The sequence below is a fragment of the Acinonyx jubatus genome, chromosome E3 (assembly GCF_027475565.1).
Source record: "Acinonyx jubatus isolate Ajub_Pintada_27869175 chromosome E3, VMU_Ajub_asm_v1.0, whole genome shotgun sequence".
NCBI classification, from domain to species: domain Eukaryota; kingdom Metazoa; phylum Chordata; class Mammalia; order Carnivora; family Felidae; genus Acinonyx; species Acinonyx jubatus.
Genome location: NC_069398.1, coordinates 37,448,909 through 37,465,199, shown reverse-complemented (window position 1 = coordinate 37,465,199; position 16,291 = coordinate 37,448,909). Strand labels below are relative to the sequence as shown.

Below are 16,291 nucleotides of genomic sequence, written 5' to 3'. Positions count from 1 at the left end.
AGACCAGTCGTTAGCACTGGTCCCAGGAAGGGGAAGGGGAGACACGCACTTTCCTCTGCCAGCTTTACCCCGGGAGGTGGTCAAGCTGCAGGTGGGGAACCGGCGCGCAGAGGCATCGAGGGCCGCGGTACTGACTCAGAACCCAACTAGCCCCAGTGATGCTTAGCCCAGTGTGGACACTGGCCAGAGTCAGTCTGACGGAGCCACTTGGGAGGACGCACGGGCCCACCACAGTCCTGATCTGTACTAAGGGCGTCCCTTCCCGCCGTCCCTCCCCGGTAGGGCCCGGTACCATTGGCCCTGTGTTGTACTTTTGGAAAATCTCATCAGAGCCCCTGAAAAGGCCCATTTGGGATTTACACGGGAATCACGTTGAATCTACAGGTGTTAACGCCTCCATGACACGTCGCCCTTCTCTCCAAGGCCGCGGCTCATGTCTCTACCGGTTCGGGGCTCTCCAGAAGTACATCCGAAGAGCTCACACGTGTTCCAGAGGGAGCGCCCAGCAAATGAGTAAACGCCGTGTGGTCTGTGCAGGGGACTGTGATTCAGCCTCGAGAAGGGGGGATAGTGACGCTCGCTCCAACACAGATAAACCCCGAGGACCATATCGACATGCACCAGGCACACACCGCAGGACACAGGTCCCTGGAGCCATCAGATCACAGGCACGGGAAGCAGATGGCAGGAGCCAGCGCGTCAGTTTTGTGAGATGAGGAAGTTCCGGACGTGGATGGTGGGGACGGGTGTATGCTGTGAATATATTTAGTGCCACGGAACAGCGTGCTCAAAACGTTTAAGGTGAATTTTACGTTATGTGTATTTTACCATGACAACAACTTAGAGAAAAATCCTAATAATCTACTGTGATGTACCTTTCTAGAATTACTTTTTAAGATTTTATTTAATTACTTACCTACTTATCTACTTACAGTGACAGAGCTCACACGAGCAGGGGAGGGGCAGAGAGGGAGAGAGCGAATCCCAAGCAGACTCCACACTCGGCCCAGAGCCCGACACGGGGCTCGATCCCAAGACCCTGGGATCGTGACCTGAGCCGAAATGGAGAGTCAGAGGCTCAACCGACTGAGGCACCCAGGCACCCCTCTTCGAGTGTGTTTTGATGAGTGTGTTTTTCAATGCTGACAAACTCCCAACTTGCCAAAAACGCTTTTCAACAAATCACACTACAGGTGGTCTGGCATTTATCTGCCTGTAATACCTTTTCCCACCCTTCTCCCCTTGACTTTTGCTTCTGTCTTGCAAACAGTGTATCACCTGGATGTGTGTGTTTTAATAGCCAATCCACCTTGAGAACTGGACTTCTGGCCACTAAGTTCTGTCCCTCTGTGTTTATTACGATCACTGATGTGCTCAGACTGATTTCTACCATGTGAACGTATTATATTTTATATTGGGCCACTAGCCCCGTGTTTGTTCCTTCTTGTCCCTCCCTTCCCTGTCTTCTAGAACAGACGTATGCAGGAAGATGAGATCGTGTCCGCGCCGCCCGCACCTCGTATCTCCGGCTCTCACTTTCCTGATTCCGTTGTGTTGATATCTGAACTGTTGATGCTGGGTTACTGTGGATACGGCTTCTCTCGGTCTTCGACACTATCTTTTTGAAAAGGATGGCGGTAACCTTTATCACGATATTTGATTTCTTTCGCTGAATATATCTCTTGCAACATTTTCCTTTACGAGTCTTATCTCAACCGTCGCAGAGAGTATCAAAGGTTTGAGATGCTGCGTTACCGAGGATATCCTTAGGTTGCCCTTGAAGGGCAGTTTGCTCGGTTCTAAATGATTTTTTTTCCTTGCCTTTAATGACACGCAGAATGGCGAGTGCGTGCGTGTGTCTCCGGCCTGGCCCCCGCCTCGTGGTCGGAGTGGGCAGGAGCACACAGAGGTGCCCACCCATCACCCACGGCTTCCTCCAGCGCTGCCTGAGTCACATTTTCACATGGAAATCATCAGATGTGTCCCCTGGGGCTCAAAGTGGAACTATCCAGGCGGGAGGGTCTCCTCAGAAGACACCTTCATCCGCAGGGAAGACCCTGCTTGTGTTTCTAGGCTCCCTGTCTGGCCGCACCTGTGGCTGGTCCCCCTGGGCACCTGCAGGCTGTAGGCCCAAGGCCTTTTCCGGGGTCTCCTGCCTCTTCTGGGCGGCCCTGCTGAAGGGAGCCGAGCGCCAGGGCCCGACAGATGACGAGAGTGGGCGCGTCGCCCCCGTGCCCTCCCTGACCTGCCCCGGGGCTCCCCGGTGCCCCACACCATGCTCCGGCCCTGCCTGTCTACAGTCAGCCTGAGCAGAAAAGGACCAGGCCGCCGTCTCCTGCCCTGAGGTTGGGACTGGGGTTCCTCACCCCTTCTTCAGGGCTGCATGGGCCTCCCAGCACCTCCCCGTCTCCGTAGCTCAGCTGTGATGCAGCCTGGGCTGGGCCCGGGGCCCGGGGTCACTGCTTCATCGACTCGGGGGCCTCGGGGAGTGGCTGAGGTCAGCGGAGCGCGGGCCTCCCGGAGGGTCTCCAACACAAGGTTCCCGGTGGCCTGGGGACCCGGGCCCCGACGCCCCCTCACTTCCCCTTGCCTGGGTGAGCAGGGAGGCCCAGACACTCCACGGAAGAGAGACCGAGTTGTCAGGAAGTACAAGCCCGGCTGGGGCACCGTCTGTGAATCGTAGATAGAGCGAAGGGATCCCCACAGGAGCACGACCGAACTGGTCCTGAGATGTCCCAGCCCAGTGGCACAGCTCGGAGCAAAGCCCCCCACGCCCACTCGTGGGGCAGCCTCATGTGTTTTTTTCTCCCTCTTTGGGGCTGGAGGACCGGGATCCAGGCGGGGCAGGGCCGGCTCCTCTGAGGCCCTCTCCTGGGCCCCTCGCCGTGTCCTTCTGTGCCTGTCTGTATCCCCATTGCCTCTTACAAGGACTCAGCCAGAGTGGATTAGGGCCTGCCCATGTGGCCCCGATTTACCTAAATCGCCTGTGTAAAGACCCCGTCTCCAGGTATAGTCACGTCCTGCGGTGCTGGGGACCGGCCCTTCGACATGTGAATTGCGGGGGACACAGCTCAGGCCGTAACAGGGGCCCTCTCCGGCGGAACCCACGGAGCCCTCCCCTCTGTGGGGAACCGGAGGAACATCTCTGTCCCTCCTGAGTCTCCTGTCAGACGCACACACCTGTCCCCACACACCGTTAGCAGAACTGTCTCTAAACCTCAGGCTCTCCTAGAAGGTGGCCGGCAGCTGGTCTGCGAGCGGCAGGCTCACAGGGGCTGTGTCCGGGGCCGGGGAAGGACCCTGGGGAATCTCATGGCCCTCTTCCTCTGATTCTTTCACGGCCTCAAAACCGGGCACAGCACAGGCCCTCAGCACCCTCCAGCGTTCCCTGTGTTCCCCAGGCCTGTCCTGCCCCCCGAGGCTATGGCCAGGGATACACTGACCACACCGTCCTTTGGCTCTGGGGATGATGACGTATTCCCCCGAGAAGGCTGAGTCCCCAGGGTTCCCCGGGGGCCCTCCGACAGCCCGGCCCCCACTCCCTTGTGGCTGAAACTGTCCTTTGGCCTGGATGTGGAGCCTCCCGGAGCCTCTGTGTGAGAGCCAGTGACGGTGAGTCCCCTGGGGCCACGGCCCGGGTGTCATCAGCCCTGGGTGACGGGCTCCTTAGTTTCCAGGAGTGACCGGGGCCCAGGGGAGCAGGACCGCGGGCTAAGGGGTGACACTGAGGCTGAGGGCAGATGGCTTCAAGTTCATCTCTGTCTCAGCCTCAAATCACCTTCCTGAGACAGCAGCCGGGACGGGCCGTCTCTTCACGGAAGGTCTCACTCTCTCCAGACACCACATTCGCGACTGTGTCCTTCACGATGGGACCTGCCCCCACGGTGTGGCCCAGGGGGTTTCCTCCCTCGCCTGCTCTGCCTGGCTGGCAGAAGGTGGCAAGGCTGTGCCCTGTTTCGCCACAGAGTGTCCCCCCCCCGGGGGAGGGCTGACCCACTCTGGTCACTTCCTGTGTTGTTAGGATAAATGGGGGCCAGGGAGGGACGCCCAGGGAAGGGGCCGCCGTGGAGAAAGCTGCATCTGAGCTCTTCCCCTCGGGTCCCCTGAAGATGCTGTGGCTACTGTTTCTGACTCTCCCCTTCCCGGGGGGCTCTGTGCCCGTGACCCCTGGTGAGTCCGGATCCCCTCCAATGTGCTCAGGGCTCCCAGAAGTAGTCCGGGGGTTGTGGGGACTGTCCCTTTGGGAAAAGCTTCCCTTGTCCCTTCCTGAACTCTGAGGTCATTGTCTGGGCCCCTGATAGCCCTTCAACTTGTTCCTCAGCCCCCAGCCCAGGACGAGAGTCGGTGGGCATCGTGGGGGGCTGCGATGTCTCAGGCTGGAGGTATCCGTGGCAGGTCAGCCTGAGGTTCTACGACATGAGGCTTGGCCTGTGGCAGCACGAATGCGGGGGCTCCCTCATCCACCCCCAGTGGGTGCTGACTGCTGCCCACTGCATTGAGCCGTGAGTAGTGCGTCACCATCCCCGTGGCTGGGTGCAAGCTGGGTGGGGGTGTGCCATGTGCAGGGTCCTGCTGCTTTGGGCGGGCTTCCTGGGGTCTCCCTCCCAGCTCTGCATGCCCCCTGCCCCCCCCTGAGAAGCCCTGGGCCCCTTCTCCCCCAGGGAGGACTTGGAGGCTTGTGCCTTCAGGGTCCAAGTCGGGCAGCTGAGACTCTATGACCACGACCAGCTGCACAAGGTGGCTGAGATCATCCGCCACCCCAAGTTCAACGCGAGCCTATCCGCCTGGGGGGGCGCGGACATCGCCCTGCTGAGACTGGAGGCGCCCGTGATGCTCTCTGAGCATGTCAACCTGGTCTCCCTCCCGCCTGCCTCCCTACGGGTCCCCTCAAGGAAGATGTGCTGGGTGACCGGCTGGGGTGACATTGCGGACAACTGTAGGTATTGGGGAGACTAGCTGGGGAAGGATGGGGGGATGGGGTGGCTGGGCCTTTAAAGAGAGTGGCTCACTGCACGGGCCTTTTGGGATCCCCAGGGTCAGGCGGATGCCGGGGTTCTGGGCAGGAAGTTTCTGGAACAGACGTCAGGAACTGGACGCTCGCCCCGGGGCAGGCGGTTCCGCGTTTGACTCCGGCCCCTGCCGTATCCGAGCTGGACTCTGGCCACCACAGTCGGAGGGCGCACGGGGGCGGTCACGTCACGGGGGACGAACTCAGGCTCGCTGAGTTTGGGCGAGCCACAAGGTGCGGGGCTCCTCTGTCGCTGAGGCGGAGTTTCCCCGCAGGAGCTGTGAGTCCCGCCGACACTGGAGGGCTCTCCTGGGACCTGTCCTCGGGCTCGGGGGCCCAGACTCCGGCGAGGGAGTCCTGCGTCCTGGAGCTGCGTGGGCATCTGGACAGATGCCCGGGCACAGAGGACGTGGGCGGTACCCGCGGGGGCTGGTGCTGGGCCCCGGGGTCAGGCCTGGCAGTGGGGGGCGGCCCAGCACACAGCGGCCGGGAAGAAGGCGAGCCCGGTTCTGACGCGGCGCCTCCCTGCAGCGCCTCTGCCCCCCCCCCGCCACCTGCAGGAGGTGGAGATCCCCGTGGTGGGGAACAAGGAGTGTAACCGCCACTATCAGAACTCTTCGGACAGCAGCGATCAGGTCATCAAGGCCGACATGCTATGTGCGGGGAGTGAGGGCCGGGACTCCTGCCAGGTGAGGCTCCCGGCTGCCCTGGCCTCTTCCTCTGTCCCCTTCCCGCCGGTCCCTGGGCCGTGGGGACGCGGGGAGCCCGGGCTGAGGGCCTTCTCTCCCCGCAGCTGGACTCCGGGGGCCCCCTGGTGTGCCGCTGGAACTGCACCTGGTTCCAGGTGGGGATCGTGAGCTGGGGCCACCACTGTGGTCATCGCGACTTCCCCGGGGTGTACACGCGAGTGACGAGCTACGTGCCCTGGATCTGCCGGCACGTGCCTCTGTCCCCCGCACCCTAGAAGGGACAGACCCCCGAAGTCCCTTGTCTCGGCACCACGTTTCCCTGCGGGGTTGGGGGGAGCAGGGGAGCGGCTCCTCGAGGGGAGTCCAGCGTGGGAAAAAGCCCAGGAAACACAGGGGACCGCTTGCGATTGGAGTCTCATTAAACGCTCTGGGAGAACCTCCCAAGGCCGCGTCTGTGCTTGACTGTGGTGCGTCTGCTGCTGAGGGGGGGGGGGGCGCTGGCCAGGCCTGCCTGTTGGGGTCCCTGGCGCTGGCATCTGTGGGCCAGGCAGAGAGGAGAGGGGTGGCTCCCGGGGGCCCCGAAAGAATGTCAGGGGACGATGTGCTGCTTTCGGTGCCGGGGGGGGGCTTCGGTCCTAGATCTCTCTTCCTCCCTCCTCCCTCCCTCCGCTGGCACGAGGCTCGGGATCCAGCGGGAGGCCCTGGGGGGTCCTCCTCCGCCCCTCTGCTCCTTCAGAACACCCTGCACTCCTGGACGGTGTCGGCCCCGTTCTACAGACCATTTCCTCCCCTTCTGGCACCAGATTCTTTCCTGGATTTTCAATGTCCCATCTGACAAATCAAAACGTCTCTTTCTCTCATTCTGATAATGTGTCCCGAAAGCCTCAGTCCCCTAAGGTCCTCCCTGCGGGGATGACATCAGGCCGCCAGGTTGCCCTGCGAGGACAGCTTCACCAGGAAAACGGGGGTCTCCTTTGGCGCCTCTGGATTTTCTGGCCGTGATGGTGACGGGACAGCTGTTCCCCGCCCCACACACCTGTCCGTCAGGGTCCTGAATGCTCGGACCTACAGCAAGGAAGTCCCACATCAGGGGCCCCCCAGGCTGCGCCCCGTCCTGTCCTGCACTGCTCTGCTCCAGAAACCTCAGCTCTGTCCCTCCCTGCCAAACCCAGCTGCCTTAAAAAACAAACAAACACAAAACACCAAATAAACATGGAACTGAAAAATTTTTAAAGAGCTTGGAGCTTTCATTTTCTGACTAATTTGTAGCTGACGAACCAGGACATGAGTGCCTGGAGAAGCCACCCAGACATCGGTGTCCATAAACGAGTTGGGGTCTCCCGGGCACCCCTCCCTGCACTGGGGACGTGGGGGTCTTAAAAGGGACAGCCACCAGGCGTGTAGTAGGACCATTCTGGGATCATTCATCAGATGGGGGCCCAGCGTCCAGCCCCTCCTGAGTTCGGGGGTCCCTTCTTAGGGGTCGGCGGGTGCTTCCCCATCCCCTCATCGTGGTTCGGCCACGTGACCGGGTGGAACCATGGCAGGGACCCAGCTGTGCCGGCAGCAGGGAGGCTGAGGGCGGACGAGGGCGCGGGTGAGAGGTCGGCTGTGGTGACGGGGTCGGGGGGCAGCCCCTCATGCCCAAGCGTCCCACCCTGCCCCCTCAGCCCAGGTTTCAGGGCCTAGCAGGGACCCACCGGGCTCCAGATGACTGGACCCTCCCCCAGCCACGGCACCCTCGTCCCGCAAACCTCCGCCAGACCCCGGTGCTGAGACTGGGGAGCCTTGTCCTGTGCTGGCCCAGCGTGTGTCCAGTCCTGGGAAGAGGGAGGAGGCCTCCACGCAGGTCGTGCTGGGTCCCCACGGAGGTCGCTGCACCCATGGCCCTCGCCGGCTGGGGCCAGGTTACGGGACCTCCCGTGGGGCTGCCTGGGGAGCTGGTGGTCCCGCGAGGGGTCGGAGGGCAGGTGTGGACCCAGGGCCTGGGCCTGCAGAACGAGGCTCCACCCTTACCCTTCGGATCTGCACCCCCAGGACGGGCCTTTCCTGACCCTGGGCACCTACTATCACCCCAGGAGGCCCGATTCACCCCCGGATGGGCCTGTGTCCGCTCTGGCTGCTGGGTTCCCAGCGCCTGGCCCTGGGCCAGCAACAATGGGTTCTCTGCAGGTGCTGGTGCCCTGACCACTAGTGGGGGGGGGCTCTTGGCCCACCCACTTCCTGGGCTTGCAGGATAAAGGGGCTCCGAGGCCCCAGGGGCAGAAGGGAGAGGACCCAGAAGGGTGAGGACATAGCCCAGACCCCTGCCCTCTCCATCCCAGACGCAGGGGACCTAGCCCTGGTGTCCCGACTCCAGCCGCCCCCTCTCCCCCCACAGATGCTGTGGCTGCTGTTTGTGACCCTCCCCTGCCTGGGGGGCTCTGTGCCCGTGACCCCTGGTGAGTGCCTACCCCATGTAGTGCTCCTGTTGTCCTGAAACCCATCGGTGACCTCGGGCCTGCACTGACCTGGAGTGGGACAGGGTGGTGACCCTTGGGAGATGCTAAGTGTGGGAGGCTGTGCTTAGCCCCAGGCGGCGGCCTCTGGGTCCCTGATGGCTCCCCACTGTGCTTCCCCAGGGCCTGGCCTGGGGCCCAAGCTGGTGGGCACCGACGGGGACCATGACATCCCTGCCGGGAAGTGGCCATGGCAGGTCAGCCTGAGGGTCTTCAACGAAGAGTGTGACCGGTGGCAGCATGAATGTGGCGGCTCCCTCGTCCACCCCCAGTGGGTGCTGACCGCGGCCCACTGCGTTGGTCTGTGGGTGACTCTGGCTGCCCCCTTGGCAGGGGAGGGGGCGGGAGGGGAGCAGGCAGAGGGCCGGGGCGGTGTGAGGGGACAGTGTCCTGGGCCAGGAGACTCCGGGTCTGGGTGGCTCTGGGGGCGTCAGGGGGAGCCTTCAGGCTCTGAGCCCCTGGAGACAGTCCTGCTGGGGGGGGGGGGGTGACCAGGTGCCCGCCCCCATCCGGCTTCCTGGAGAAGCTCCTGGTCTCTCTCCCAGGGAGCCACAGAAATACAGGGTCCAAATGGGGCAGCTGAGACTCTATGACCACGACCAGCTGCACAACGTGGCCGAGATTATCCGCCACCCCAAGTTCAACGCGAGCCTGTCTGCCTGTGGGGGCGCGGACATCGCCCTGCTGAGACTGGAGGCGCCCGTGACGCTTTCCCAGCACGTGAACCCCGTCAGCCTTGCTCCTGACTCACTGGTGCTCAGCCCCGGAACAAAGTGCTGGGTGACTGGCTGGGGCACCTTTGGGGCCCACGGTAAGACCGGGGGGGGGGGGCGCCCAGAGGAGGGACAAGGCAGAGGACACGGGGGTGCGGTGGGGACCGCATGGCCCATGGCTTCGGTCGGTGGGGGAACATGCCCGTCACAGATGGGCCGGCCGGACTACTGGCCACCCACCCCTGGCCCGGCCTCAGGAGGCATCTGAGAACGTCCTTGTTTAAACTTGGACAACAGCCTACAAGCAAGGGGTCACTGCTCCTGCAGCTGGGAACCCAGGGACTCGGGACTCGTCCTGCTGGGAGGGGTTCACTGCTGTGCTTCCCGGGGAGACCACCTTCCCTTGCTTCCCTCCCTGCCCGTTTACCCAGGCTGATTGCACACCGGAGGTTACGACGGGGAAACTGAGGCCGGGGTGAAGGAGGCCCCGGGCTCAGGATCACATGATGGTCCTGGGAGGGGCTCCCTCCCCACCCTGGCTCGTGTCACTGGCCGGCTGCGGGGGTTGGGGGGGACCCGCAGGCTGAGAGTGAGGGTGTGGCTTCCTCCGGCACCACCCCACTCGGCGACCACCAAACACGGCAGGGAACCGCGTGGCTCCCGGACCCCTAAGATCCCTCAAAACCCGTCCCAGCTCTTTCTGGGGTCTGGCTGTGAGCGTCCTTTCTGGGCCCCCAGCCCCTGGCGTGGCCCCGCTCTGTTGACGCGCCAGAATGTCGAGGCTTGGCCTCTTGGTTGTGAGTAAAGTAGCAAAGTCTTCAAAACCCCCACCGTGTGACCGCCAGTCGGGACAGGGACCTCGGTGTGGCTCGTTGGTTTCCGCATGGCCTTTCTCTCGTGTACCCAAGCCTGGCCTCTGATTTCACGGAGCGGTTTTGGATACACGACAACGAATTGGCCATGATTCCCGTCCTTTTTTCCATCCAAGAGATGGTGTGACGGGTGACTCCGAGAGGAGGGACCCAGGGGAGCGTGACCTGGCGTCCCGGGGGGAGGGGCGTGAGCCCCTGGAGCCGCCCTCTCTCACCCAGCCCCTCCCGCAGCCCTGCCATCCCCAGCCCACCGCCTGCAGGAGGCGGAGGTCCCCATCGTGGAGGACCAGGTCTGCGAGAAGATCTACCGCCAGGGGTCACCTGCTGGAGGCCACGGCGGTGTCATCAAGAAGGACATGCTGTGTGCAGGGAGGAGGGGAAGGGGCTCCCGCCAGGTGAGACTCGGGCCCGCCCCTGCCCTCCGTTTCAGGGCTTCTGGGTGTTGCAGTGGGGCACCCTGCGGCCGACTGACTGGTGAGCCCCCCTTACAGGGTGATGCGGGGGGCCCCCTGGTCTGTTCCTGGCTGGACATGTGGATCCAAGTGGGAGTGCTGAGCTGGGGCATGGCCTCTGGGCACATCAACTATCCTGCGGTCTATACCTGCGTGATGACCTACTCATCCTGGATCTACCAGCACGTCCCCCTGTGGCCTTGATGTGCCTGTGTGGCCGAGGAGCCAGGCCCCTCCCCCAGGTGCCCTGTCCCTGCGTCTCCCAGATGCCCTGTCCCTGCGGTGCCCTGTCCTTCTCTGACTTTGGGGCCCGAGGCAGAGGAGGGGCTGGGAAGCTGGTGTCTCCTTGACAGCGGGCACGTTGGGTAAGAAGCGTCAGGGACCTCCCTCCTCCCCGCTGTCTGCTGTCCTATTAAACTGTGTGCAAAGCAGCCTCCAGGATTTCTGCATGTACTTGACCGCGGTGGGGAGGGGGTACTTCCTGGTGGAGGTTCCAAGGCTCTGAAAGCTTCAGGAACAACCTGGACCAATTGTATCTGCTGGCAGGGCGAGTGGCTGAGCCGGGGAGGCCCCGAGGTTACTGCCCTGCCCTGGGTGGGGTCTGTTTCCAGGAGGCCGCATTCTAGACCCCTCCTGCGGCTCGGCCTCCCTCCCCAGCCTCGTCCCCCCCAGTCCTCAGGGATGAGACCAATGTCGCCTCCCGGCACTCCTTCCCCTGCATTACCTCATGTTCCCTAACTGCACCATCGAACCCAGCCTCCCCTGGGGGCCAGACACCAAGAAAAGTGAGAGGTGGTCCTACGCCGGCATCTGTCCTTCCCTACAACAGTGGGGATTCACTCCAGCTCCTGCAGGACGGCCTGCACCCTGTCTGCCAGTGTGGGGCCTGGGAGCCCGCCGGCCATGTGGGGCCACGTACGCATCACCAAGAGTGAATTACGTGAAAACTCACATCCTCAGTCTCGCTATGTCATAGTGGGCACAGAGACACAGTCCATTGTTGTGGAAAGTTCCACTGATCAGTGCTGTTCGAATTTCAGAAAGTTGACTGTGGCCAACAGGATCCAGAGGTGGAGGCGGGACGACAGGTCACCTCTCTGGCTGGGTTCCTGCCCAGCTCCTGAGAGTGCAGCTCCTTCCCTGTCCCAGTCTCTCTGCTCTGTCCTCCTTCCAACATCTGACTCCTCTGCTCCCCCCACCCCCACAGGGTCCTCAGTCCCTTCCACCCTGGTGGGTGCTGCTCCTTCCTCCCTTACACTAAGAAGAAGAGAAATGGAAACTTCTCTGAGCGAGGGTGTGGTTAGGAACAGAAGGGTCCGGGGCCAAGTCTCAGTTTTGTTTCGTTAAACTGTTAGCAAAGCAAGACAGAACGTGACCGATGATTTCTTGGGTGTGGGTATGGCTGGGGTGGCCCAGGTGCCCTGGGACTTCCTGATGGCTCCATCTGCTCTGGGGCTTGGGTTGGAGAGGTTGTTGCTCCATGCCAAAAGTGGTGGGGTGGTGGGGGTAGTGGGGGTAGAAGGATGGATGGACTGGCAAGAGGGAGGGAGGATGTTCTCAGCGATACTCCACTCTTGGGCCGCTGTTCTCAGCCCACCCTCTGCTAGAAGGCCAGCCTCATCTCAAAATTCCAACCATCTATCATCCATCCACCTACCCACTCATCCATCCATCCACTCATCTATCCACTCATCCATCCATCCAACCATCCACCCATCCGCTCATCCATTCATTCATCCATATACTCACCCACCCATCCATCCATCCACCCACTCATCCATCCATCCATCCATCCACTCATTCATCCATCCACTCATCCACTCATCTATCCACTTATCCATCCATCCACCCATCCACTGATCCATTCATTCATCCATACACTCACCCACCCATCCATCCATCCACCCACTCATCCATCCATCCATCCATCCATCCATCTGCCACTCATCCATCCTTCCATCCTCTCATCCATCCACTCATCTATCTACTCATCCATTCATCCAACCATCCTTCCATCCACTCATCTATCCACTCATCCATCCATCCATCCACCCACTCATCCATCCTTCCATCCTCTCATCCCTCCACTCATCTATCCACTCATCCATTCATCCAACCATCCTTCCATCCACTCATCCATCCATCCATCCGCCCACTCATCCATGCATCCATCCGCCCACTCATCCATGCATCCATCCATCCACTCATCCATCCATCCATCCATCCATCCACTCATCCATCCATCCATCCATCCATCCACTCATCCATCCATCCATCCATCCATCCATCCACTCATCCATCCATCCATCCATCCATCCACTCATCCATCCATCCATCTGTGCATCCATCCGCCCATCCACCCACCCACTCACTTATCCATCCTGGCACGCTGTATGGCAGATCCTGGACTGGATATGGAAGATCCAGATATGAATAGAATATGACATCTGCCTTCCTCAGTCTTTGAGTCTGGCAGGAGACCACCTTTTAAGCAAATAATGAGTACAGGGTGCTGCATATAAGTGACACCCCAGAGGAAGACATGATGGCCATGCTAAGGAGAACCTGAGCAAGCCTTCCGCAGGTGTTGGGGGAAGTGCTCCAAGGAGAAGATGCTTGACTGGCTCTCCAAGGACAGGAAGGGTGTCCCTTGGTGGACACGGTAAGGAAGGCTCCCCTCAGGCAACCGCAGGAGGAGGGCAGGGACCGGTCCGGGTCACCGGCAGGTGCACACCTGGGCCTCAGCTTGAGGCAGCATCTGTGAGGCACGTGGGTTGAGGAAAAGTAGGTGCTGAGAAAGAAATGCCAGGAATTTCGGTGGAGCCTATTGTGGATGTCTTTTCACCCGAACGCCATCTCAAAGTGACCCCGAGAGCTTTGTCAGGTGCATGTGACTACTCCTCCCTGGTCCCCACCCTGACTTGTGAGGACGATCCTGGAGGGTGACCCCTCTCGGCTGCCTGCCAGGGGGCACGGCGGGGTTTGGCACCGCAGCGTGGGATGGGTGCCTGAGCCCACCCGGGACCTGGAGCGGGGCCAAGAGGCTGCCGGGGGCGTGGGGAAGGCCACCAGCGCTGTCCGCTTACTACTGTCCTGTCACCCGGCCCTCTGCCCTGGGCATCGAGGTGCCGGCCTGTGACCCCGGGCCCGTGCGGGGCTCTACTGTGACCGTCACTGCCTGCAGCCCAGCTGCCTTTGGGCCCTTCGGCCGCGTCTCCCCCCTGCCCGCTCCGTAGCCCGCACTGTCCCTCCTCCTGGAGCCCCGGGCGCCTCCACCAGGTTCGCAGCCGTGACTGGCAAGTGCCTGTGGTCGCCAGCGTCAGCCTGGCGGGCACCTGGGGCTTCGTGCAGAACGGGCTGCCCAGCAGCGGGAGGGCCGAGCCGCCTGTCCGGGGGGGCACCCCCCCAATGCCTTCAGGTGCTCCCCCTGGCTTCAGGACAGGGCCGGGGACAGGAGGCTGGTGTCCCTGCCCCAGGGGCCTCCCAGGACCGCCCTCCGCACGTGCGTGTCCCTGGGGTGCAGGGCCAGGGAGGGCCCCGGGCCTCCGTCGGCGCCCTCGGGAAACGCTGAGCTTGGGTTCTGCTCTCTGAGCTCATTCCAATCGCCTTATGTTAGAAAACAGGACCAGACTGGGTTGTCATCTTAGATGTGTTTGTCCTTATATCAAGGGACAGACACAATTGGAAATTTAAAAGTACACTTCCAAAGAGCTCTCGGGTCAAAGAAATGTCCAAACGGAGAGCACAAGCTGTTCAGGACCAACAAGAGGAAAATGCCGCCTGCCGATGTCGCGGGGATAGACGCGGAGCGTGTCTGCGGGACAAGAGCGGGCCAGCCCCGGGTTTGGGGAAAATGGGACAATCCAGAATGCCACATTCACTGCGGAAGTAAAACAGCTGATGTAGCCCAAAGAAAACATAAACGATACAATCAAAGACCATGTAACTAAAAGAACACAGTAAAGAGTGATTCAGAATAAGTAAGAGGGGCTTTTGGGGGGGCTCAGTCCCTTAAGCGTCTGACTTCAGCTCCGGTCATGATCTCACAGTTCGTGGGTTCCAGCCCTGCATCAGGCTCTGTGCCAACAGCTCAGAACCTGGAGCCTGCTTTGAATTCTGTGTCTCCCTCTCTCTCTGTTCCTCCCCTGCTCGCTCTCTCTCATAAAAATAAATAAAAACTAAAAAGAGAGAGAGAGAGAGAGAGAGCCTGAACAGAACTGTAATCGTTGAAGCATTTCACGTGGGCAGTTGAAAATCGACCCAGACACAAAGTACAAATTAAAACACCAGCCTTGTGTGGTTTCTCGAGAGAATGACACTAAATCTTGTAGGACCAGATGGTCCCCACTGAACACACCCTTCCAGGGAATAGAAGAAGGAGGAAAGAACAGAAGAAGGAGGAAAGAACAGAGCTGGGTACATAGAATAAAGGAGATTTCCGGGCCAAGTTCAATTAGGAACATCGATTCAAAATCCAAAATAGAACATTATCATCTGATGCCAACGGTGTATTTTAAAAACTGCAGTAAAACTGATGAGCATCTGAACCAGGATGGTTTAACCGAGTAGAGATAGATGAACGGCCTTGTCAATGCTACAGATAAGGAAAACGCATATGATTCTCTTGGTTGAGAAATTCAACCACCCCTCGTGATAAAACTCTTACCAAACTTGGGCCAAGGGGGACTCTGTCCATCCGATAAGGGGGAATCTCGCCAGCGGTAATAACCATCGCTGCGGGTGCGCGGGCTCCTTGGGAGCATCCGGGGGTCACCTGAAACTGGCCCCCACGTGCAGAGGGAAGGGAGAGACTGAAGGAGGAGGCAGGCCACTCCAGCCGGGTGGGTGGCGGGGTCAACAAGCAAACGGGCCTTACCTACAAGACGTGTCCTGGGCTGCGGCACCCGCCCACCAGAGCTTAAAGGCTGATGTCGCGGGAGGCCCTCAGCGGGCTCAGCCGTGTACCCCGTGCAGGTGTTTAAAGTATCACATCACTACCTCAAGGCTGTGTCCTCGGAGCAGCCCCTGGGAGTGACGAGGCAAGTGGAACCCACATTCCGAGGACAGGGGAGGGGGCGAGGAGCCTCCCGCTGCCCAGATCCAGCTCACGGGTCAGCGGTGGTCACATCTCCACGGGCACAGCCGTCAGGCGCCTGTTTCCCGCCCCGCCCCTGGCAACCTCAGATCCACCTTCTCTCTGCGGAGATTTGCCTGTTCTGGACGTTTCCCACACACAGAGCCACGCACTCCGGGGCCTTCTGAGCAGCTGTGCTCACTGAGCATCAGGCTTATGATGAACAGCCCCCCTTACAAAGTTCCTCATGTGGATGCCGTCCGTGTCCCTGGCTTCTGTGGTTCCGAGGGGCTCGCTGGGGGAACGCGCCTCCCGCCGCCCGCCTCACCGTCTCTGCCCCTCTGTGCCCTGGCGTTGGGTCCGGGAGGATGAGGGAGACAGGCGGTGGCCACCCTCTCACGGGCACCAGCAGGACGCACGCCCACAACCGTCGACCGTTAACTCGAGGTCCCTCCCGGCAGGAGACGTGTGGGCGCCTCACCTCGCCCGCAGCCCCCTGCCCCCCGCCCAGTTCCAGGGTCCTTTCCAGCTGGAAATTCATTTTCGGCGGGGAGCGCACCCGCTGGCCGCAAACACTTAATGTGAACAAACAGGAAGCGTTGCTGGCGTTGGCCTCAGAGCCTGTGCTACTTTCCCGGGCCGCAGCTCAGAGTGCGCTCTGGCAGGTGACTCTCTGGAGGTCTGGGGCCAGAAGTGGAACTGCCCCGAGCGTGGCAGGAAGGCTCCCTCCTGGGCATCTGGGGCTCGTGGCCGCCACCCTCCAGCCCTGTCTCCACTGTCACTGGGCGCCTCCTCTCCCGCACCCCCTGTCCCAAACCTCCCCCCCCCCTTGTCCTTTACGGCCGCCGGTCACAGGATGTAGGGTCCACCCTGAATCCAAGATGATCTCACCTCAAGATCCTCAGTTCAGTTACGTCTGCAAAGACTCAGTTTCCAGTGAGGTCACGTTCACAGGTACCCAGGGTTAGGATGTGAACACTATTCA

At 61.0% G+C, this 16,291-nt stretch overlaps 1 protein-coding gene across 1 annotated transcript; it reads left to right on the top strand.

Annotated features, from left to right (window-relative positions):
- Positions 1-3,944: 3,944 nt before the first annotated feature.
- On the top strand, positions 3,945-10,474 carry LOC106982772 (mastin-like). Its single transcript, XM_027043671.2, has 9 exons — positions 3,945-4,170; positions 4,322-4,502; positions 4,662-4,936; positions 5,540-5,697; positions 8,078-8,138; positions 8,319-8,499; positions 8,741-9,006; positions 10,012-10,175; positions 10,272-10,474. Exons 1-9 carry the CDS (start codon positions 4,110-4,112, stop codon positions 10,434-10,436), a joined length of 1,512 nt encoding a protein of 503 aa, XP_026899472.2. The 5' UTR covers positions 3,945-4,109; the 3' UTR covers positions 10,437-10,474.
- The last annotated feature ends 5,817 nt before the right edge of the window (positions 10,475-16,291 follow it).